General features: G+C 63.9%; 1 protein-coding gene across 1 annotated transcript in view; it reads right to left on the bottom strand.

Moving 5' to 3' along the window:
* The window catches only part of SYN2 (synapsin II), a 135,853-nt gene that overhangs the window by 17,497 nt on the left and 93,996 nt on the right, over nt 1-24,360 (bottom strand). Inside the window, exons 2-5 of the mRNA XM_055136958.1 lie at nt 17,305-17,362; nt 15,422-15,513; nt 14,092-14,248; nt 9,001-9,090 (exon numbers count right to left, since the gene is read on the bottom strand). Of these exons, the coding sequence (XP_054992933.1) occupies nt 9,001-9,090; nt 14,092-14,248; nt 15,422-15,513; nt 17,305-17,362 (397 nt within the window). The remainder of the gene's footprint in view (nt 1-9,000; nt 9,091-14,091; nt 14,249-15,421; nt 15,514-17,304; nt 17,363-24,360) is intronic.

Genomic DNA, 24,360 nt, shown 5'->3' with positions numbered 1-24,360 from the left:
CCCCATCCTACCCCCGGACTTCCGGAAGGCCCAGCAGCCACACCCGTGGCCACGGCCGTGCACGGCCCAGTCACGCATCCCGGGCTTTCTGGAGGGACACCGCCAGGCCCCACAGCACCGCCAGCCCGGGAGAAGCACACAGCTGAGACGGGAAAGGGACACAGACGCCAACGAACTGGGCCGTGAACACGTGGAGCTCGACTAGCAACAGCGGCTCAGCAAACCCCCAGGTAAGGACTTAAGGAGTCCACGGTGAGATCCAACGACTTTCACAAATTTTCTTTCACTGACGTATTTTTTTTTTTTGATAAGTCCGTATCCATCTGGTCGTAACCTACACTAGAAAATAAACTCTTTGGGGCTTGCTAAAGGGGCAGGGCTGGAGGGTGGATGGGAACATGCAGACCGTGCCAGAGGGAAGGTCACGGGCGGGGGTGGGGTGGGGGGAGTACTGAATTCCTGTAAGCAATCATCACGAACAACTCTGCAGACCACAGGGTCTAAATAAAAGCGGGAGAAGCTTGAGGGGCCTGGGTGGGGGCCCAGCTCAGTGGCCGAGTGCCTGGTCAGCCGCGCCCCATCAGTGGGGACATGGCACAGGCCTGGGCCCCAGCCTTGCAGCACGGCCAATCCTGGCCAGATCCCAACCCAGGGGCTGGAGCGATAGCACAGCAGGGAGGGCGTTTGCCTTGCACACAGCCGACCCGGGTTCGATTCCCAGCATCCCATAGGGTCCTCTGAGCACCGCCAGGGGTGATTCCTGAGTGCAGAGCCAGGAGTGACCCCTGTGCATCGCCGGGTGTGACCCAAAAAGAAAAATACAAAATCCCCAAACCAGCTGGGGGCAGCCCCCAAGCACGGGGCTGGCGTGGCCTGAAAGCCTAACCCCAGTCACAAATCCCCCCGTCCCCCAGGCCCACAGGGAGGGGCAGGCGCGGGCAGCCCTTCTCTGTCCTCCTGGACACTTGCTACGCCTTGAAAACTCGTCGCCTCAGCTTTTCTGCACAGACAAAACGTGAGTGGACCTCGGCCAATGACAATAACGGGAACAAATGCATCCCTGCCCGTGCGGCCTGGACCAGCCGGGCGCCGCGGCCTGGGAACCCAACGGGCCCCCGGCTCTTCATCTCCCGTCTCCGTTGGGCCCCGGGCCCCAGACTCGCCCTGGACAGCGCGTCGTCAGCGGGGCTGGACAGGGCGAGCCCAGCCGGCCATTCTGGACAGAGCCCCTGACAGACCCCGCTGATGGCCCCCAAGGCTCCTGAACACGAGAGCATCCCCCGAGGGCGCTGTGGACGGGCCCAGGCCAGCGCTGTCGGGGCAAACCACGGCGGTCAGCCTCGACTGGGGGAAGTGCTGAGGACGGGGCCCAGAGCTCCCCGGAGTGGAGTCACGCACACGCACACGCACGGCGTGGACAGGCCAGCCCAGCCCTGTGGCATGGCTCCGGGCAGAGCTGACTGGAGACGGAGCAGGAGTGGCCCCAGCCTGCCTGAGGGACGGACCCCGCGCTCCGAGGGCCGCCAAGAGAGCAGGCACCTCCTCACACACGCATGTGCACACACACAGGCTCACACACACTCACACAGACTCACACAGATTCACACAGACTCACATACAGATACACACACCTAGACTCACACACGCTCACACACTCACACAGACTCACACACAGATTCACACAGACCCACATACAGATACACACACCTAGACTCACACACGCTCAAAGACACATGCAGATGCACACAGATTCACACAGACTCATATACTCGCACACATATGCACTCATGAGACTCATGCACTCAGACTTATCACACACGCAAACAGTTTCACACGGACAGATGCACTAGGCAGACTTACACACAGACTCACACACACGCGCAGACTGATTCACACAGACTCTCACATACTCACACAGGGTTACACATGCAGATACACACACCCACAGATTCACACGGACTCACACTGAGACTCACACACACACAGACTCACAGGTCCCTTCACACCTCTCTCCCGCCTACCCTATCACTGCCAGCTGTTTCTCTGAGGCTCTCCGCAGCGAGAGGCCCCGGGCAGCCTCCCCTGTGCAGCCCAGAGGGGCCTGGCCACTCTCCACCTGCCTCGGCCTGCCCCAGCTCTCTGCCCTGCCCCTGCCGCACTCCTCCCCCTGCCCCTCTCACCCTCCGCCTGCCCCCTCCATCCTCCCCTTGCCCCCTCCTCCCTCCCTCTGCCCCTCTCATCTTCCCCCTGCCCCCTCCTCCCTCACTCTGCCCCTCTCCATCCTCCTCCTGCCCCTCTCATCTTCCCCCTGCCCCCTCCTCCCTCCCTCTGCCCCTCTCCATCCTCCCTCTGCCCCTCTCATCCTCCCCCTGCCCCTCTCATCCTCCCCCGCCTCCTCCTCCATCCCTCTGCCCCTCGCATCCTCCCCCGCCCCTCCTCCCTCCCTCTGCCCCTCTCCATCCTCCCCCTGCCCCCTCTCACCCTCCCCCTACCCCTTCTCCCTCCTTCTGCCCCCTCCTCCCTCCCTCTGCCCCTCTCACCCTCCCCCGCCACTCTCCTCCCTCTCCCTGCTCCCTGCTCCCTTCCTCTGCCCCCTCCTCCCTCCCTCTGTCCCTCTCACCCTCCCCCTGCCCCCTACCTCTGCCCCTCTCATCCTCCCCCTGTCCCTCTCCTCCCTCCCTCTATCCCCCTCCTCCCTCCCTCTGCCCCTCTCCTCCCTCACCCTCTGCTCTCTACCCTATCCCCCTCCGTGTGCCCTTCTGCTCCTTGCCTGTCCCCCATCCCAGACCCCCCTGAGGCTGGGTGCCCAGCTGCCCCACCCCCCGCCTGTCCTGGTCCCCCCCTTCCGCCGACACCCCCAGCTGACGGGGGCGGGGCCCCCGGGGGCTCGAAGGGCTCTAGGCCCACCTCACAAAGCTGGGGAGGGGCCGGGCCGGACGTTCTAAAGGGGTCCGGCGGCCGGTCGGGTCCCACAGCCCCCTGCGCCCGCGGGTCTCGGAGCCATGGCCTGGCCGCTGTGGCTGCTGCTGCTGGCCGGGCCGCCGCTGACCCCCGCCGGGCAGCCGCAGGCGCGCGACCCCCAGTGCTGCTGCCAGCCCCTGCACCCGCAGGTCCACATGTGCGCCGCGGACATCCGTGAGTGGCCGGGCCGCCCGGTCGGGGAACGGGGCTGGGGGGTCCCCGAGCCCGGCCGGGGTTCCCAAGCCCCGCCGGCCTCCCGCGGGGCCGCTGGGCGGGGCCGGGCGCTGCCATAGCAACCGAGTCGGCGTAGGGCCCGCCCCCCCCCCGGCCGGACCCGCCCCCGGGACGCCCCTCGCGCCGTCCTACCGACCCCCATCCCCTCTTAGCCACGCTCACATGGGGGGCTCCGCCAGGCCCCTCCCAGAAACCCTGCTCCGTACCCCCAAAGCCGGGGTGGGCTCTGGGGCTGAGTCCCCACTGACCACACCCGCTGCCCCCCGGGGTGGCCGGTCCCCTCCCAGCCCCGCCCAGGAGAACCCACGTGAGACTGGCACTGAGCCCCGATTCCCCGATTCCCGGGGCGACGGTCCAGGGTCTCGGGGATTACGCGCCCCTGCATTCCCAGCGAGCCCCCCTCTCTCCCCCCTGCAGTGGTCCGGGCCAGAATCACCGGCGAGAAGGTGGTCTTTGAAAAGGGGGAGTCTGGTCACTACCTCACTATGCTGAAGTACAGCATCAAGCAGATAAAGGTGGGGGGGGCGGGGGTGTGCTTTACAGGGGGGCGGAGGGCAGGTGGGGAGCCAAGGGGGTGGGGTGGGGGTCAGGCCCCGAGTCCCTGGCTGCAGGGGGGGGCCTCCCGGGAACCACACGGGCCTCGAGAGTTTTCCAGGAGACATGTAGCCACCCCCCTCCCCCCGGCTTCTCTGCTGCCACGAAATCCCAAACTTGCCTTTCTTCTGGGCTTTCCGTTTGGGAAAGGGACCCCGTTTCCCGACAGATCTGAGCCGCACCCCCGCCCCGCCCCCATTCTTGTGTTTCCGTGGCTGTTTCAGCTCTTTAAGGGCGTGGAGAAGCTGAAAAGCAAGCGCATCCAGTTCCTCTACACATCCTTCGACGGCTGCGGGGCCAAGCTGAAAGCGTTCACCAGGCAGCAGTACGTCCTGAGTGGTAAGCCAGGGGCCACAGCTCGGCATCGGGACCTTGCCAGACGCCCCCGGAAGGTGCTCTGAGTGGAAGACCACCCCCCCGCCCCCGTCACCCCCAGCACCCCCTCGCCGGCATCAGGCCGGCTCCAGCTTCCCTGCGCTGTCCTGAGCATGCCGGCACACTGGCGGCCCTGCAGGTACCCAGCTCCCGCCTCCTGCTGCCGTTTCGGCCCGCCCGGCCCCCTCTCCCACTGCGCAGACCCCCAGCTACCAATCTGTGCCGACCCCCGCCCACGGCAGACACAGGCACAGGACAGATTCCAGTGCCGGGGCCGTGGCTGGACGTCCGTCTCAAGCGCCACAGGGGGTGACGGTCTCAGCTGCCGGGTGGGCAGCTCGCAGCCCAGGAGAGCACGTGCCCTCCCGGGACCCCCGAGTCTAACAGGTCTGCCTTGGGGCCGGGCTGGGCCACACGGCCCCCAAGCCACGCGAGGCCACATCGCAGTTTGGGGCCACGAGAGATCTGTGGGCTGGGGCAGAGCCGGGCGTCACTGCGCGAGGGGGGTCTCCAGCAGCCCCCGGGGCCCCCAGATGTTTAGAAAGATGGCAGAGGAAGCCCCACGAGGCGGGCTGGGGTCCTGCCTCCATCCCAGGCCCAAGGGGCGGTGTTTTCTCCCCAAACCCCAAGTGTGCTGCTGGGTCAGCTCTGGGAAGGGCGTGAGCTCCTTCCCCCACCTGCGGCCCCCGAGTGCACACACCTGGCGGGTCTCTCCCACCCTTCTGGCGCCCGGCCGGAGCACTCGGTATGTGTCGGGGACAGAGCGGGGCCAGGGCCAGCGGGGTGCCCAGAGCGGACAGGAAGGCATGTAAGGCATTCCCCCGGGGAGGAGAGAGCCGCGGCCAGCGGGGAGGGGGGAGACGGGCACACACAGGGGAAGGCGCCTGTGCTTCAGGGCCCACTCGCACCCCGGGTCGGCTCACAAGGCCTGCATACCCCCTCACCCAGCGGAGGGCTGCCTGGAGCCCAGGGCAAGAGCCTGCCCCCCAAAACTCTTCCTTACACACATCCTTTTTGTCCCGGGCGCCCGGGCCAAGGGGGTCATAGCCACACCCCCCTGGCCCACAAAGGCCGTGGGAGACAGTCTGGGCCCCAGAGGGCACCGGCGGACACGCAACGGGCTGCCACACGCGGGATGCGGAGCCCCACTGGGGTGGCCGGGCCCCCAAGCAAAGGAACAGGAGCGGGCGGGGAGTCGCCCGAGGCCCGGGTCCCTCGAGGCCCGGGCGCAGACTCCGGGTGCTCCTCTCCCCGGCAGCGAAGGTTCTGCCCGACGGCAAGGTCTTCGTCCACCTGTGTAACTACGCGAAGACCTGGGAGAGCATCTCGGACTTCCAGAAGGAGGCCCTGTACCACCTGGACACCCTGAGCTGCTCCTGCCGGGTACGGAAAGCCCCGGGAGGGCGTGTGGGCGGGAAGGCCGAGAGCGGACAGGGGAGCCGCCGGGGGCCCGAGCCTGGGGGACTCGCGGGAAGAACTGAAATGCCCACTGGGGAGGCCCGGGTGAGCCGGTGGCCCGAGCGGCTCGCTCGCCTGAGGTCAGCCGTGCAGAAGGAACCCAGCCTGGTGGAGGCAGCAGAGAGTGTGTGTGTGTGTGTGTGTGTATGTGTAAGCATGCACACGTGTGTGTACATGTGTGTCTATGTGTGTGGGTCTGGGTCTGTGTGTCTGTGCCTGTGTGTGTCTGTGTCTTTGTGTCTGTGTCTGTGTATTTGTGTGTCTGTGTGTTTGTGTCTCTCTGTGTCTGTGTGTATGTATGTGTCTGTGTGTCTGTGTCTGTGTGTGCATCTGTGTGTCTGTGTCTGTGTCTGTGTATCTCTCTGTCTGTGTGTCTGTGTCTGTGTGTGTCTGTGTATGTGTATGTGTGTGTCTGTGTGTGCATCTGTGTTTGTGTCTGTGTCTATTTGTGTCTGTGTGTCTGTGTCTGTGTGTCTGTATCTGTGTGTCTGTATGTCTGTGTCTGTGTGTATCTGTGTATCTGTATGTCTGTGTCTGTGTCTCTGTGTGTCTGTGTATCTGTGTGTGTCTGTATGTCTGTGTCTATGTGTCTGTGTGTGTGTCTGTGTAGGCATATGTCTGTGTCTGTGTGTGTGTGTCTGTGTCTGTGTCTGTCTCTGTGTGTCTGTGTATCTATGTGTGTCTATATGTCCATGTCTGTGTGTCTGTGTGTCTATATATCTGTGTGTGTGTCTGTCTGTGTCTGTGTGTGTCTGTGTGTCTGTGTCTGTGTGTGTCTGTGTCTGTGTGTGTCTGTGTCTGTGTGTGTCTGTGTGTCTGTATGTCTGTGTGTGTCTGTGTATTTGTGTATGTCTGTGTGTTTGTGTCTGTGTCTGTGTGTCTGTGTGTGTCTGTGTATGTGTCTGTGTGTGTCTGTGTGTCTGTATGTCTGTGTGTGTCTGTGTCTGTGTGTCTGTATGTCTGTGTCTCTGTGTGTATCTGTGTATCTGTTTGTCTGTGTCTCTGTGTGTCTGTGTCTGTCTCTGTGTGTCTGTGTATCTGTGTGTGTCTATATGTCCATGTCTGTGTGTCTGTGTGTCTATATATCTGTGTGTGTCTGTGTGTCTGTGTCTGTGTGTGTCTGTGTCTGTGTGTCTGTGTCTGTGTGTGTGTGTGTGTGTCTGTGCCTGTGTGTGTCTATGCATGTGTCTCTGTCTGTGTGTCTGTGTGTGTCAGAGGGGTCCAGGAACCTGGGGGTCAGGCCATGCCCTCAGTCCACCCTGGACGAGGGGAGTGGGGGGGGCCGGGGGGACCGCACGGGCCCTACCAACCGCGGTCTTTGCCCCTAGATCACCCTGTGCCCCAAGGATCCGTGTGTCACGGAGAACACGGATGAGTGCCTCTGGACAGACTGGCTCGAGAACCACGTGTTTGAAGGCGTGGAGGCCCAGAATTTCCTCTGCCAGAAACACGGCAACAGCAACAAGTGCCAGTGGGTGCAGGGCCCCAAGACCAAGGTGACCGCCACCGCCCCGCACGCGGGCTTCCTCTTCATGAGTGACTCCTTCTGGGCCAGCGCCCCGGCCCTGCAGGGCCCCAGGCCCGGGGACTTCCACGTCACTGCGGGCAGGCGGCAGGGCCAAGTCAGCCGGACCGGTCAGCCGTAGAGCAGGGGCGTCCGAGACCCCCTCACAGAGCCCGCGGGGGGGCCGGCAGCGTCCGGCTCCCGGAGGCCGCCCTGGCCTCGGCTTGCTCCCGAGAGCCCCGGTTCCGGCGCCGTGCGCAAATGCGGGGGCTCAGCCCCCACCCCGGGAAATGTGCCTTCTCGCCCCTGAACTGATCGATAAAGGGAGGTGTCACGGTGAGTGTCACCCGCGGTGCCCGGTCGCCTGGCGGTGTCCTTGAGCCGACGGTGGGGAGGGGCGGAAAGAACGCCTGCGTCTGCTCGGGGGCGTGAGTCTGAGCGGGGAGGGACGGGCCGAGACCCCCGCACCCCCGTCCTGCCGGCCACTCCCGGCCGAGGGGCTGCGCCAGTGACGAGTCCCCTCAGACAGACGAGACTTGGGTGTCGCCTCCCTGGGCTGCCCGACTGCACGTTCCCTTCACTTGCTCCGAGAAAGCCCATCCCCCACTCCAGGGACACCTTCCTCGCATGGCTTGGCCCTAGAAGGGCCTGACTCGAGGTTTGAGTTCAGGCTGGCGGCCAGGCGAGCGTGGCCCCCGCCCCGGGCTGGAGGGTGGGAGGTGCTCCGCAGGAAGTGCTCCCCGTTCTTCTCCACCACGCGCTAGCAGGGGCAGGTGTCAGAGTCGGCTCCTTCGGAGCACCCCTCCCCACCTGCCCCATCTTCGCCCCTGGGGCGGGGCTCCCCGAGATCTCCGAGCACAGGCCCCCGGGAGGCGCTCTCCTTTACCCCCAGGGCGGGGGCAGCTCTGACGGCGGGTCATCACGGGGGAGGGTTGGACGCAACGCGGGGACAGCGTGGCGTGGCTCGCTGTGGCTCATGGATAGCGACAGCACAGCGGGGAGGGCACTTGCCCGGCACACAGCCAAGCCAGGGTGCCCTGAGCACCACCAGGAGTCCTCCCTGAGGGTGAAGCCAGGAGGGACCCCTGAGCACTGCCGGGTGTGGCCCCAACAAGGAATAGACCCCGAGAGCGGGGTTGGGGGGGTGCAGCGAGGCGCTGGTCATCGTCACCTGCCCCTCCTGCTTCCGCACCCCGCAGAGACGGACGAGCAGGATGTCCTCCCCTGCGCCCGCAGAAAAGCAGGGGCTACTGCTAAGGTTTTCCTCTCTGCCCAGTTTCCTCTGCCCACCCCCCGGGCCCCTGACCCGTGTGGCCAACTGGCGACCCCACCGAACCCAACCAAGCTCTCAGCCTGGCTCGTAAGCATGGCCCTGGGGGACAGTGGCCACGCGCGCCCCTCCACCCACTCCTCCGGAGAGACCCGCCTGGCACCATTTCCGGGACTTGGCGGCCGCCGTCCACGCCTCCCGGGGCCCCGTCTGCCCTCACAGTGTGGGGGTACCCACCCCCCCAGCCTGAAGTCTATTGAAGGGGCCGCCCTTCAAGTTTGCAGGCACCCTTGTCTTCCTGGGCTCCCCACCCCAGGGCCCCCTGGCTGGGAACGAGAGACCCCGCCAGGCCCACGGCAGGGCCAGGCCCAGGCCCCGAGGCTGGGCATCTCCCGGGCACTGGTCAGTGGGCATCTGGCTCTCGTGGCTGGCCACGGTGCCCTGGACTCCGCCCTGGTGTTGGGTTCCACTCCGGGGGATGAGAAGGTGACCCCCCCACACACACACACGTAGAGCAGCCGCGCAGTCCCCCTGCCACCGTCCCTGGGATGCCGAGACCCTCGGGTGGCGGGACCCTGAGCCTGATGGGGCGGCGGGCACCTACCATCTCGCGGTGGTTGGGGTAGTACGTCTGCTCGATGAGCGGGAACTTCTCTCCCCCCAGCGTCTTGTAGAGCGCGACCAGCTGGGCGAACTGCAGGGGGGAAGGCAAAGGGTCAGCTGACGGTCCAGCCCCCAAACCAGCCACCCAGCACCCTCAGATGCACTTACTCATCTGTGGGAGGCGCTGTGCAAAGCTCAGGAAGGGGAGAGGGGCGGGTCCAGGGAAGGGGCGTGGCCCAGGGCAGGGGGCGGGGCCAGGTCAGGGGTGGGGCCAGGGCAGGGGGCGGGGCCTGGCAGAGGGGCGGGGCCCAGGGCACACGCTGCTCCATAAGAACCCGAGTGACCCCTCCAGGCAGAGTGCCAGCCACATGCCTGTGACCGCACCAGGTGTCCCCACATTTCCGAAGTGAAGCGCTGAAGACCAGAGACGGCCCTAGCCCAGTGACAGGGGAGCTGAGGCAGATTCAGGGCCAACCTCGCCCCCCTGCACCCCCTCCCCACCCCCCCCCAACAAGACCACACATTCCCCCGGGAATCGAGTACTTTCTCCAGAGCCCCATGAAGGAGTGTTCGCCGAGCACAGAGCCAGAGTCAGCCCTGAGCACAGCCGTGTGACCCAAAAACAACAAAGAAAATGGGAGGGGGGAGCCATAGTACAGAAGGGAAGGCGTTTGCCTTGCACATGGCCGACCTGGGTTCGATCCCCGGCATCCCATAGGTCCCCAAGCACCTCCAGGAGTAATTCCTGAGTACAGAGCCAGGAGCAACCCCTGAGCATCACTGGGTGTGACCCAAAAAGGAAGGAAGAAGGAAGGAAGGAAGGAAGGAAGGAAGGAAGGAAGGAAGGAAGGAAGGAAGGAAGGAAGGAAGGGAGGGAGGGAGGGAGGGAGGGAGGGAGGGAGGGAGGGAGGGAGGGATAAAATAAAATGGGGTTGAGGCCAGAATTGCAGTACAGCGAGGAGGGCACTTGCCTTTACATACTCAACCCAGGTTCAATCCCCAGCACCCCCGTCTGATCCCCAAGCCCCACCAGGAGTGATCCCTGAGCACAGAGCCAGGAGTCAGCCCTGAGCACAGAGCCAGGAGTCAGCCCTGAGCATAGAGCCAGGAGCCAGCCCTGAGCACAGAGCCAGGAGCCAGCCCTGAGCACAGAGCCAGGAGTAGGAGTCAGCCCTGAGCACAGCTGGGTTTGGACAACAACAAGGAAGAAAAAGCTGGGTCGTGGCTTTCTAGGCCAGCCTCTCACTTGCTCGGCGTCCACGGCGAGTGTGTCCTTCCCAGGTCCCTCACGGGCCTCACTGCTCCCTCATGACGGTCCCCCTGCACCCCATGGCCCACGCCACCCCAACAGCGAGGGGGAGAAGCTTGGACTGGACCACAGACTTGGGCCACAAAGAACATGGCTCAGGTCTCTTCCCCCCCAACCCCGTCCCCGGCTGCAGCTCCGGGCCGCTCTGTGGGTAAGCGGGGAAGAACCATCCCGCTGTTTCCTGAAACGCTGCAAGTGCAGACACCTGGGCCACCGGCTCGGGACACGCGGGGCGGCTCGGGAAGTGTGAGACACGCAGAGACCGCAGGGGACCCCGGGGCGGCAGGTCCCTGGCGTGGAGAGAGCTGCGTCCTCGCCCTGTGGCCCCTGGTGGACACCTGAGCTCAGCCCCATCCTCGGTCCCACTTGAAAACGAGCAGACGTTCCCCGCCCCGAGGGACCCAGCCCCAGCAGCCAAAACCCTTCAGAACTCAACCCCTGCCGGGCTCTCGGCCGCTCCACACGCACGCCCGGGCCGAGCACCACCCACAAGTGAGCCTTTTCCCGGACTGCATTTGCGTCACAGGACACACCCACCCGACATGCACTCCAAGAGCACCGCACCCCTTCTTATGGGATTCAAAGTAGGAGGCAACCAGAGGGAAATATTATACTATTTCACTTCTGCTTTGGGGCGGAGAGTGGGGTCTGGGATAGAAATATGGTGGCGGGAAGGTGTCTGGTATTTGAATATTAAATGTAATCAAATAACGTGAACTACTTTATAATTAATTTTTTTGATTTTTTCTTTTTGGGTCACACCCGGCGATGCTCAGGGGTCACTCCTGGCTCTGCACTCAGGAACTACCCCTGGCAGTGCTCAGGGGACCCTATGGGATGCTGGGAATCAAACCCGGGTTGGCTGTGTGCAAGGCAAATGCCCTCCCCCGCTGTGCTGTCGCTCCAGCCCTACTTTATAAAATTTTTTTTTTTTTTTTTGCTTTTTTGGTCACACCTGGCGATGCACAGGGGTTACTACTGGCTCTGCACTCAGGAATTATCCCTGGTGGTGCTCAGGGGACCATATGGGATGCTGGGAATCGAACCCGGGTCGGCCGTGTGCAAGGCAAACGCCCTACCCGCTGTGCTATCACTCCAGCCCTACTTTATAATTTTTTTAAAAAATTAGAAGTAAATAAATTTTAAAAATAAAAGCGAGCAGAGGGCGGCTGGAAGGTGGGGCCGTGGGGGCACAGGCAGCCCGGCCTCCTCGCCCACCATGTCCTCAGTGACCCGCCATCCTGTCCCCTTGGTTCTGCCCGCTCTTGGGCTCGTCAGATTCTCACAGCCCCCTCGCCTGACCCCTGAGTCCCAGTGGCCTCGTGCTCTGCCTCCGGGTCCCCTCGAGGTCCCCCAACCTGCCCGGGCAGCCGTGCCAGCCGTGCCCAGCCACCTCTGTCCTGCCGCTGCCTGTGCTCTGGCCCGGCCCCCGGGCATGGGAGGCGCCATCTGCCCGGCGTGCGGGAGACGGACACGGAGACTCTCCCAAAGCCAGGCTCGCCCACGGCGGCTCTCAGAGCCCCCCGGGACAGTCATGACCACCTGACTGGCAGCCGGTTCCCGGGCACCGGGCTGGGCCCCCGTACCCGCTGCTCGGTGGGCGTGTGGGCGGCAGCTACCACTTAGCCGAGCTCCCGCTGCCCAGGCGAGCACGTGGTCTGGGAGCTTCGACTGACAGTGATGGGAGCCCTTAAGCTGTGAATCAGGAAAGGCTTCTCGGAAGAAGCGGCAGTGACAGAAAATGCCTTCGTCTCACCTACGGCCTCTGTCTCCAAAGAGCAGAAACCCCGCAAGGGGAGGGGGCAGTAGTGAAGGCTGGTGGCGCGGGCGCTCCTCGGCCCCCCGCTGCCTCCGTGGCCCCAGCTCCATGCTGATCCCTCCGTGAGACCGCTGGGGTCCCTCGGGGGCAGGCACAGCCACGGGGCCTGAGCCCATGACAGTGGCATCGTAGAGAAATGTGGGTCGCTGAGCCCACCTCATCCCCCCGAGGGACCCCCCGCAAGGCCACCAGCCCACCCCCTCCACTGAGACACAGTGAGCCGCGGGAGGCTGGCGTCTGGCCCGGGCCCCCCCCCACCCCCCCGAGAGACGCCACAGGAGCTGGGAGTGGGTGCCGGAGTGACCTCAGCGCGGCCTGGGGCAGCAGACTGGGCACCGTCCCGCCCGTGCCCCGCCCCCCCCCGCCTCTGCATGGGTCTGGAACACCAAGCCGGGGTCCCATTTCCTAGCCGGACCCCAGACTGAGGACAGCGGCCCACAAGCCGGCCACGGGGCGCAGGGGAGACGTCCACCTCATTTACAAAGGACCCCGTGCCCAGAGGCTGGACTCGGGTGAGGGGGGACACGGCTCAGAAAAAGCCAGTAACCGCGGGCTCGCTTGTGTTGGCCAAGACAGAACCAAAGTCCCGGGGCCTGAGGCCGGGGGCTGGGCAGAGCAGGAGGGAAGGCCGCCCTCGGCCCAGGCGGTCAGTACCAGGCCCGCACACGGCCCGCAAGCCCAGAGGGAACCGGACTGCGAGAGTCCAAGACCAGGAGCAGAGGACGGGGTGGGGGTCAGCAACGACCCCACCCCCCAGCCACCACCCGCCTTCCAGCAACGGGACTGAAGAGGCTGAACCCCGAGCCCCCCACGCCGCCACCAGAGCTGAGCCCCCCAACCCCCAAAGGAAGGCTGTGGGGAGGGGGAGGAGGGGGCGGGGAAAGAGGGGGGAAGGAAGAGGAGAAAAGGAGAAGGAAGAGAAGAGGAAGGAGCAGGGGGAAGGGGAGGAGGGGAGGGGAAAGAAGAAGAGGAAGGGAAAGAAGGGGAGGAAGGGGAAGGAGAGGTGAAGAAGGGAGGAGAAGGGAAGGGGGAGGGGAGGAGGATGGGGAGGGGAGGAGGGAAAGGGGAGGGAGAATAAGGGGAGGAGAGGAAAGAATAGGGGAGGGGAGGAGGGGAGGAGGGGAGAAAGAGAGGAGGGGAGAAAGGAGAGAGGAGGGGAGGGAAGGAGGGGAGAGGAGGGGAGGAGGGGAGGGGAAAGAAGAAGAGGAAGGAAGGAAGGGAAAGAAGGGGAGAAAGGGGAAGGAGAGGTGGAGAAGGGAAGGGGGAGGGAAGGAGGAGGGGGAGGGGAGGAGGGAAAGGGGAGGAGAATAAGGAGAGGAGAGAAAAGAATAGGGGAGGGGAGGAGAGGAGGAGGGGAGAGGAGGGGAGGGAAGGAGGGGAGACGAGGGGAGGAGGGGAGGGGAGAAGAGGAGGGGAGGGGAGGGGAAGGGAGAGAGGAAGGAAGGGGAAGGGAGGGGAGAAGAGGAGGGGAGCGGAGAGGAGGGGAGGGGAGGAGGGATGGGCAGGTGCCGCGGGCAGGGTCCCAGCCCCTTCTCTCTCCCCAGGAGCCCAGGGCCTCTGAGATGGCCACGGTGGCCAGGGCAGGGCGGCGCCCCGCAGCCTCTTCCTCGAACTCGGACCTCACTCTCGGGGTCCGGCACAGTCCTTGCTCTTTCCCGGTTTCTCGGTGCCCGTGAGCACTGTGGGGAGTCCGTGCTGGCCAAGCCCGACTGGCGGGTGTGTGTCCGAGGCAGGGAGCCAGGGTTATGCCCAGCACACCAGACCCCAGCTCCTGGGGCCAGGGGTCAGCCTCACCCTCAGCCCTCTCCCGCCCCCCCCGGGCCATCAGCCCCTCGGGGCCTGGCCACTGGCCCTTCGAGCTGGTCACCCAGAGGCGGGAAGCAGGGACAGTGGGCCCGGGGCTGAGGCTGGGGGGGGCCGTCACAGAATCCCGAGGGCCAGCCTGCAGCCCGGCGGCCACTCACCACCCAGGGCTTGTCGCAGAAGTTGTAGATGGACTCCAGGGAGTTGACGCTGGGCAGGCCGGCGTACTGCATGCCGATGACCAGGTGGCGGAAGTCCTCGTTCTCCGCCATGCCGAACGCGTGCTGCCGGATGAGCACGAAGTCGGGCCGGAAGGACCTGGGGGGCAGGAGCGGCGGTGGGCGGGGGCCAGTGGGCGGCCCCCCCAAGGCACAGCCCCCCCCCCCCGGGCCCCCCGTTTCCAGAGGCTCGGGCCGGCCACAGCCCCTGATCCTCAGCGATAAGAATGGTGGTGGGTCATGAGGCGGGAACCGGGGGCCCCCAGGGGGGGCGGAGAGGCCCCTCCCTCCAGGGGAGACCGGAAGCCCCCAGTGGGCAGCAGAATCCCCGCCTGCCCCCCCCACCCCCCGCCCCGGGGACGGCCCGAGCCCAGCTCCCTCCAGCCCAGGTGCGAGGACTTCTCAGAGCTCAGGAGTCCAGATCACCCCGAGCCTGGACGGCCCCCTGGGGTCACCCCGGCCCCCCAACCGGCTGCTCAGCCCTGGACCCGGGGCTCTGTGCTGAGTGCAGACGGCGAGCGGCCTGGGGCCTGGCAGCCCAGCTCACGGTCCAGTGCTCCCAAGCCCGACCTTAATTGCCCTGTGCACTGGCGATAATGGGGGCTTGAGTGCCAGGAGGGGTCTCCCCAGACACTCAGGGCGCGGCACCGCGGCTGCCGGCATCTGCCAGCATCGTACAGACCCCCAGGCCCCCGAGAAAGAGGCCCAGCCACAAGGCAGTGAGACCCTTGCCCTACCCCTCCATGTGCAGCCCTGGAAGACCCCAGCCCCTGCCTAGACCCCCTCGCCTGAGCCCCCCACCCTGACGCACAACCTTCTCTTGGCCCCTGAGGTGCCTGGAGCCCCGTTTCCTGCTGTGAGGCCCCAGCCTCCCTGAGCACTGCAGGCTGAGTTACGTGGCTCTGAGGAGCAGCCCCGGGGCGGTCCTGGCAGTGCCCGGAGGGAGGGTGGGTTGGAGACCAGCACAGGTGGCACCAAGCCAAGGCAGTGACTGGACACCGCGCTCTCCCACGGGCTCCCTGGGTGGCCAGAAGCAAACCCCGGGCACTGTCCAACGCTTGCGACAAGCACGGACGCCTCCCGCCCGCGGCAGAGCCCCGGAGGGCCAGGCCCGGGGCCCCGGCAGGAACCGGGTGGCCCGGCGTGAGCTCGGAGTCCAGGAGCTTGCCTCCCCGCGGCCTCAGAGAGCCCTGGGCAGACGCGCCTGCCCTCCTGGGCCCCGCCGTGTCCCCAAGACCACCAGGGGACAGTGGCGCAGGGCAGCGGGCCTTACCGGACAACCTTGGTGCCATTCCGGAGGACCTGCATGTCCACTGCGTAGGTCCCGTCTGCGTGGGCCACCAGGTTGAGCTCCGAAAATTCTGCCTGCAAAGTAAACAGGAGATCCAGAGGGCACGCGCGCACACACACACACACACACACACACACCTGAAGGTCACACATACACACACACCACACCTGCAGGTACACACACACCTGCAGTTACACACATACACACACATACGCCTGCAGGTACATACATACACACATACACACACATACCCCTGCAGGTACACACATACACACATACACACCACTGCAGGTACACACGCACATATACCTGCAGGTGTACACAGACCCACACACCACACCTGCAGGTACACACATACACACATACACACCACCGGCAGGTACACAAGCACATATACCTGCAGTTATACACATACCCACACACCACACCTTCAGGTACACACATACACACATACACACCACCTGCAGGTACACACGCACTTATACCTGCAGGTATACACATACACACACACCTGCAGGTACACACACACATACACACACCTGCTGGTACACACACACAGACCTGCAGGCACACACATATCCGCAGGCGCACACACACACAACCCTATAGGTACACACACAGACACCTGCAGGTACACACACAGACGCACACACGCCCACACACAGCTGTCGGAGGAGTCGGGCTGGGCCACATTCTCCACAAGCAGTGTCAGCCCAACACTGTTGATTTGGTTTTCAGAACCTCTCGCCACCACTGGGTGGGTGAGAAGCGCCCCCCTTTTTCCTGAGCGTCTCGGGGCAACTAGTGATGGACAGAGTAGGTGGGCGGGTGTGCAGACCCCGTTGGCGGGGCTGGCCACCTCTGCCGAGCGGGGGGCTCTGAGGCAAGGAGCGTGGCCATCCCCAGCGTCCACACGGGAGGACGTCAGCGAGGCCCCAGGGCTGTCCCCCGCCTGCCCTCGCCAGCTGCCCGGGGCACTGGGCGAGTCGCCGTCCTCCAGCTCTGAGCCAGGAACCTTCTTTTTTTCCCTCCACCTTGCCCACGAGGGGACCGGATGCAGGGGTGGGCGGGGAGCACAGAGAGGAATGAATGAGGAGGAACCCCCCCTCCACTCGGGACGCCAGCCCCAGCTCTGCAGGACACGCATGCCCGCCCCACGGGAGTCACTCTCTGTGACACGAAGCAAAGGATCAAAACTGGCGGGGGGGGGGGGGCAGGCATCGGGCACCCGCGGGCTCCCTCCAGGGGGAGCCTTAGGTCGAGAGAGGGCACCCCGCAGGCTGGGATGGTCTCACGGGCAGAGGCCAGTGTCGCGGGAAGCCAGTTCTCTGCGGTCTCTCCACCCCGAGATCCCTGCCCGGCCAGGGGCCAGCGGCCCAGTGCCCAGTGCCACAGACACGGGAAGAACGAGACGAGAGTGATGCAGCGGGAAGGACAGCCCTGGTGTCCACTGCAGTGGGGGACATCCCTAGTGTCCATTAGAGAAGGGACAGTCCTGATGTCCACTGCAGTGGGGGGGACACCCATTATGTCTACAAAAGAGAGGACAGTCCTAGTGTCCACTGAGAGAGAGGGGACAGCCCTGGTGTCCACTGCAGTGGGGAAACATCCCTGGTGTCCATGCAGTGGGAGGGGACAGCCCTGGTGTCCATGCAGTGGGGAACATCCCTGGTGTCCATGCAGTGGGAGGGGACATCCCTGGTGTCCATGTGAGCGAGGAAAGTGGGGGTGGGGCGGGCAGGGGGCGGAGACGAGGCCCTCAAACAGGGCTGCCCGCCCGGCAGCTCCACTCAGCAGAGCTGGACAGTCGACTGGGGTCTCCCGGGGACAGCGACAGTGGCCAGGCCTGGCTCCGGGCTGCTCACCTGTTCCACTTTGATGTCATAATCTCCAAGGACCTTCTTGCCCCGAAAGCATTTGGCCCTGGAAAACAGCAAGAAAACACATGCACCAATTAGTTTTGCGCCCACGTCTGAATTGCTCTAGGAGAAGGCCAGCCGGGGGCAGGGGGGGACAGGCCGGAGGACAGAGCCCAGACCTGGTCAGCACTGGCCCCGCTCCGCTCCTGGGCAGCCAGTGACAAGGTGCTGCCTCTCGGCTCTCCCTGCGTGTAGGGGCCCCGAGTAGCCCGGCCAGCCTGGGGTCATTTGTCCTGCTCCCCTGGGTCAGCTCGTAGTGGACACCCCGGCCTTGCTGCCGCAGAGGACACTGGACTGTCCCCGGGTACTGTAGGCGGCGCCCAGGCCACCCCTCTTCTGCGTTTCCCTGGCGCCCCCCGACTTCCTGCTCCGGCCCCACCCGGGGAACCTTCGCTTACAACCCGGCCTTCTCGTGCCCAAACTTCCCCGAGGATTTTGGGGCGGGGACAGCAGCTCCAGCCAGCGAGGGCGCGAGGGCGGTCAGCAAATGGGCCGATCACCCCGGGAACACACGCGAACAAAGGGGTGCGACTGGCACCAGGCCGGTGCCACAGCCCTCCCAGGGCCGCGTCCACGGAACCCCACACTCTCGCTTCACGGTGCCGCCGCTGCCCCCCGGAAGCCGATGGGGGGCGCTGTTTACATTCCATATTCCTGCTTTGCTCCTGGCACCCCCTGCCCACCCAGGCCAGACTCGTGTGTCTGCTCGGAGGGTGGGCGCGGGCCACAGTGCAGGCCGCCTGTCCACGCCGCGCCAGGCCAGGCCTTGCTTCCCGCCACGACGGTCCAGCCTGCGAGCTTCTCCGGAGGTTTCTGGAGAAGCCCAGGGAAGGGGACAGAGCTCGGGCTCAGACCGGCTGCTGCCCGCAGGGACTTTGCCCTGAATCCTGGAAGCGCCTCCTTGCGGCTTAGCCAGGAGCCACGGGGGGGGGGGGTGGGTGGGGTGAGGGGGTGGGGGGTTGGCCGGTGGCACCTGGGCGCCGCCCCACCCGGCTCTCTCTTTGGATGCGTTTTCCTCGCCCGCCCGAAGGGAAGTCAACGCGCTGGCATGTGTGCTGGGCGTGTGTTTGTTTTTATTTTCCTCCCGTTTCCGCCACCCTCCTTCCACGGCAGACCCTTCCCCCTGGTTCCGGCCCCCAGCCCGGGCCCGGGCCAGCGGTTTCCTTCCCCCCCCCCACCCCTGCGGGCTCAGGGACAGGCTGTTCCAGGAAGTTGTCATTTGTCCTCTCGGAGTTCCCTGGCCCCCCGTCAAATGGCTCCTCAGAGACCCTGGACCATCCTGGCACTGGACCCCTGCGCGCCCGCCCCAGCCCCGGTTCCTCGCTCAGCTGCGTCACTGGCGCCCCATCTGCACCTCCCCCCCCGCCCACGCCAGGTCCTGGAGTCGGGGTGGGGGGTTGCTGGTACCAGGAGGAAGCACAGCTGGAGAAACTGGTCCTCAAGGACCGGTCCTCTCACTGAGCGAGGAGGGGCCCCTGCATCCCCCTGGCCTCGCCCTGGACGCTTCCTCCCGCCCCCAGGCCCCCCGGGGCAGGCAGCTCTCAGGGGGCGCAGCCACCCGCCCCTCTGTGGGGCGCTCTGCGTGTTCCAGCCATTCCCGGCCTGGGTTCTTCCAAGAAGCGGGTAGAAGCCGGCGTCCTCAGGAGGCAGAAACCCAGAAACCCGGAGCCGGGAATCGAATCAGAGCAACGTCCCCAGTGGCTCCACTTGGAACCTGAAGGCCTGAGTCCAGGTGCCGATGTGCCGCCAGGCTCCCGGCTGGCCTGGTTTCTGTTTCCTTTCCTTCACCCGTTTATTCCGTGGGGTCCGAGCACCCCCCGACGGACGACACCCAAGAGTATTAATAGCCTTCCGGCAGGGCCGAGCTGCCACTTCCTGTTCCTGCCCGTTGACCAAGTTGGCCAGGAGGCGGCTCTCAGGCCCCTCCCCAGCCCACACCCCGCTCGCTCCCGGGGCCTTGATGTCTTTTCCTTAAGGTGACTCTTCCTGCGGGAACGCTCGGGCCGTGCTTCCTGGCTCGGGGTCACTGACCCCTCTTGGCAGCGCGCCCCAATCTTACAGAACGGAGCCACACCGGGGAGACAGATGGGCCGTCTCCTGCTGGGGAACACACACGTTCCACCCCCCCGGCGCCCGGCCTGTGAACATCTGGGCTCCCGGGGCCGTGGTGGAAACGTGCGGGACCCCCAGCAAGGCCCGGGTGCTTCCGCCCCAGCCCCGGAGAGGCCCCCCGGGGCGAGGCCTCGCTGCTTCCCTTCCCGGCCGCACTGCACGAGGCAGAGAAGCGGCTTTGGTGAAAACAAGAGCAGCGAGAACAGGACACGCTCCAGCCCGACCCACCCGTCTCCCAAGCGAGCACCCCCAAAGCGACCGGCCACAATCACGCGCTGTCCGGGGGAGACTGGACCCGAGCAGAGCCGGGCAGCGCGTGTCCATGGGGGATCCGGGACACCCGGCTAGAGGAAACGTTTCTTCTCTGAGCCTGGCGGTGTATGTGCTGGCTGGCGTCTACAAACACATGGCAGTGATGTCACTGGAGAGTCGGCCCGTGGGCCGCTCGGTCACCACGTTCAACGGCACCACGTTCCATCTGAAGACAGGACGGGTCGTGTCAACCGACTGCCGGGGCCCATCTGATGCCCAGTTTCAGGGCGGCTGATTCCAAGTCACTCTATCGTGGCTGGAGTTTTAGAATAAATTCATCCGTAGACTGAAGAATGAACTTCCCCAGCTGTTACTGACGTAGGAATGACAACTCAAAGTCACTGATACTGTCATCCCATTGCTCTGAGATTTGCTCGAGCGGGCACCAGTAACGTCTCCATTGTGAGACTTGTTACTGTTTTTGGCATATCCCATATGCCACGGGGAGCTTACTAGGCTCTACTTGCGGGTGGGATACTCTTGGTAGCTAGCTGGGCTCTCCGAGAGGGGCGGAGGAATCGAACCCGAATAGCCATGTGCAAGGTGAACGCCCTACCCGCTGTGCTATCGCTCCAGCCCAACAACTCAACTCAAAGTACATACTTAAATTATATCACGTGGTATTTGACACATGTGTGTATGTTTGGTGGAAAGGGATTGCCAATAAGTTTAGCTAATATAGCCCTCACCTCACGTGTGTGTGTGTGTGTGTTGTGTGTGGGGGGGGGGGATAAGACTGTAAAAATCTAGTACCTGCAAACCTCATGTCTTTAACATGAACTGGAGCGACAGCACAGCGGGTAGGGTGCTTGCCTTGCATGTGGCCGACCCGGGTTCAATTCCTCCGTTCCTCGCAGAGAGCCATAGTTTTATTAATCACACCCACACGCCAAACCTTAAGACAAAGAACCGCGTCCAGGATTGATGGTCCCAGGAACACACACAGGAAGGTTTGGACGCTGTTGTCACCAAGTGCCCCATGCAAGGAAAGCTGGCTCCCCCTGCCCAGAGTTCGCTAGGGTGGCAAGACCTGTGCAGAGCCGGGCAACGGCGTCCGCGGTGAATCTAGGACGTCCCGCCACGGAAAACACCTGTTTTCTCGCCACCCCCTGCTCTCCCCACAGTGCTCACTGGTGCCGAGGAGCACCAAGCAGCAGCCTGGGAAGGACTTTGCCTGATCCACCCCATCAGCCCCACTGTGCTCGATCCCCAACAGAACCAACGTGTGCGTCCCTAAAGCACAGCCTAAAAATATCCCCGTGTCTGTGCGGGCCATTTCCCCCCATTGTGACACTTTCCTAACAAGCCTAGCAGCTGAGGCCCGAGAGTGTAGTGTTTGCTGCTTCCGGGAGGGGCCGGGCGGGGGACCCTCGCCCCTGACTGCTTCACTGAATAGCCGCGTCTGATCTGACCCCCCCCCCCCACACACACACACGTCGATTCCCGTCCAACTGCCGACACCAGCGAGGCCGAGGAGAGTTTCGGGGACCTCGGCGGGGGCCACCTCAAAGCCCATCGGGTCCCCCAACAGCAGGTCCAGCTTCAGTGGCCCCCCATTCTGCAGAGGATGCTGGGGAAGGGCTCAGGAGGGGTGCAGAGGGGGGCTGGGTCTAGCTTCCCGGTCAGACGGCTTTGGGCGCGCCCCTGTGTGCTCACGTCTAAGTTGGGGCTAGCGGTCACTTCAACGGTGAGAAGGGACACACCACGCCGCGCGTCTCGGAGACTGTGCTCCACGGGGGGACGGCAGACGCTCAGGCTGCTGGGTGGGGTCATCAGAGAAGAGCAACTGCCACCAGGCACCTCCGAGGCCTGGAAAAACCACACAAAGGGGCAGAACCAAAAGCACGACGCGGCGAACCCCGCCGGACTCCTGTCCCTGCGTGTCCACACTGGCCACGGCCAGCCCGGCTGCCTCTTCTGAGCTCTCAGTAACTTCCCCAGCATCCTGGCGGCTTCTGCTCCCAGCATCATCCCCAAACACCACATTCCCCACTCCCCGAATTGCCGTGGGACACCGTTCCCCCACCCCCAGCCTCGGGCCCACTGGACGAGGGAATCACGCTGGCCCCTCGCAGGGGCCCTGCCCAGGGGAACCCTGGACCTCCCAGGAATGACAGGTTTCAAATCTTCATTATTTCCCGGAGTGATGGTCCAGCGGGTAGGGCGCTCGCCTTGCACGTGGACGACCCAGGTTCGATCCCCGGCATCCCCTCGGGTCTCCCGAGCACCGCCAGGAGGGATTCCTGAGTTGCAGAGCCAAGAGGAACCCCTGAGCATCGTCGGGTGTGACCCCAAACAGAAACCGAAAGCATCACCCATTCTTTTTATTCCCTGTTGTCTGGCAGCAGGCTGAGTGGCCGCCTGGGAGAGCAGTGTCCCTGTGGTCCCCAGAGGCCTGGGAGGGTCGGTGGCCCTGAGGCCGGAGGGTGTCGGAGCAGCCCAAGACTCCCCCCGAGGCCGGAGGGTTCCCAGCGCCCTGCGGCCGAGTCGCCTGTTTCTTTTTTTTTTTTCTTTTTGGGTCACACCCAGCGATGCTCAGGGGTTACTCCTGGCTCTGCACTCAGGAATTACTCCTGGCAGTGCTTGGGGGACCCTATGGGATGCCGGGGATCGAACCCGGGCCGGCCGCGTGCAAGGCAAACGCCCTCCCCGCTGTGCTATCGCTCCGGCCCACGAGTCGCCTGTTTATCTCTTGCAGGGTCTCTTGGGGCGTTAGGTGTGAAAAATCTCTCCTCAACATGCAGCCACCCTAAAACGCCCGTCTAGAGCCGGTCCCCGCTAGGTGACAGACCCAAGGACCAAAGCCGAGAGCAAGGATGAGTGCATGGTCTGCGGCTCAGGGGGCGGGGGCGGGGGGCGCGTCCCTGTTTGGCTGTGGGGCTCCTCCTGCACCCTCCAGCCCCCCCCGCAGACGCTCGTCTGAGTGAGAAGCTCCTCAGCTCCGGCTCTCACCACCCCGAGGGCCTGAGCCGTGTCCTTCCCGCCAAGCTCCATCTCTCAGCCGTCTCCGGAGTGGAGACAATGCGGTGGGATGCGGAGAGGTTGGTCCTTCCCCGCCCGGCCCCGCTGGCGGCGGGAACCAGCCTCCAGACGAGTTCGCGAGCAGCTGCCGCCACCCTCTGGCAGGCTGGAGACTGCACCTCGGTCCCGGCTCCCGGGGAGCCCTCACTGTGCGCCCTGAAACTCGTGCCCCACGGGGCTGGAGCGAGAGCACACAGCAGGGAAGACGGTTGCCTTGCACGCGGCCGACCGGGTTCGATTCCCAGCATCCCATAGGGTTCCCCAAGCACCGCCAGGAGGAGTTCCTGAGTGCAGAGCCAGGAGGAGCCCCTGAGCATCACTAATGACCCAAAAAGGAAGAAAGAAAGAAAGAAAGAAAGAAAGAAAGAAAGAAAGAAAGAAAGAAAGAAAGAAAGAAAGAAAGAAAGAAAGAAAGAAAGAAAGAAAGAAAGAAAGAAAGAAAGAAAGAAAGAAAGAAAGAAAGAAAGAAAGAAAGAAAGAAAGAAAGAAAGAAAGAAAGAAAGAAAGAAACTCATGCCCACACACAAACTGTTTCTCCTTCCAGGGGAGCCGAGTCGAGCAGAGAAAGCACAGACCACACGAGAGAGCCTGAATCCGCAGGGCAACCCCCGGCGACCCCCCCGGTGCCTGTCAATGCTCACGATTCACAACAACGAGGGGCTCCAGGGTGAGTGGGGGGGGACTCTGGTTTCAATCCTCGGCACACGTGGTCACCCCGATATCGCCGGGTGCAGCCTTGGAAACTCCCTGAGCGTTGCTGGCGTGGCCGTGGAGGCCCCTGCGGACCCCCCGGTGTAGCCCCAGAGGACCCTGAGCACCACAGGGTCCAAGCACTCAGCCACCCGCCCAGCTGGCCAAAGGCCTTCAGGACTGGCTCCCAAAGAATCCCCCTAAATATTTTTATTGGGAATATTCCCATCCCTGTCCGTCTGAGCAGAGAGACAGCCCGAACTCTCCTATGGCCCAGACGGTCAAACAGACGTGAAACGCGAGACGAAACGTTTTCTACCTCCAGCAGCTCCAGGCAGTGGGCACAGAGATAGGAAGAAAAGACGGGACCCCGAGAGACAGCCTTGCGGGGACCCGCCCCGGTTTCTGCTTTCTGCTTGTTTCTCTGGTCCAGTCCTGGACTGGAGCCATAGCACAGCGGGTAGGGCGTTTGCCTTGCACGCGGCCAATCCGGGTTTGATTCCTCCGTCCCTCTCAGAGAGCCCGGCAAGCTGCGGAGAGTATCCCGCCCGCACGGCAGAGCCTGGCAAGCTCCCCCTGGCGTATTCGATATGCCAAACACAGTAACAACAAGTCTCACAATGGAGACGTTACTGGTGCCCGCTCGAGCATTGATGAGCAACGGGATGATAGTGCTACAGGCAGTGTGCTACAGTTTCTCTGGTAACATTTTCAGTTGGTGAACTGTTGCCACTGCAACATGCATGTAACAAAGCCTGCCGCTGTTCCTGAGTGCGGTATGGTTCAGTGGCACGATGTGTGCTCTGTGTACAGTTCAGTGGCATCGTCTTCATGTTACAAGCATGGTGCAGCGGCATAAAGTGTGCT

The sequence above is a fragment of the Sorex araneus genome, chromosome 4 (genome assembly GCF_027595985.1).
Source record: "Sorex araneus isolate mSorAra2 chromosome 4, mSorAra2.pri, whole genome shotgun sequence".
In the NCBI taxonomy this organism is placed as follows: Eukaryota; Metazoa; Chordata; class Mammalia; order Eulipotyphla; family Soricidae; genus Sorex; species Sorex araneus.
This window is presented reverse-complemented; position numbering and strand designations above follow the sequence as displayed.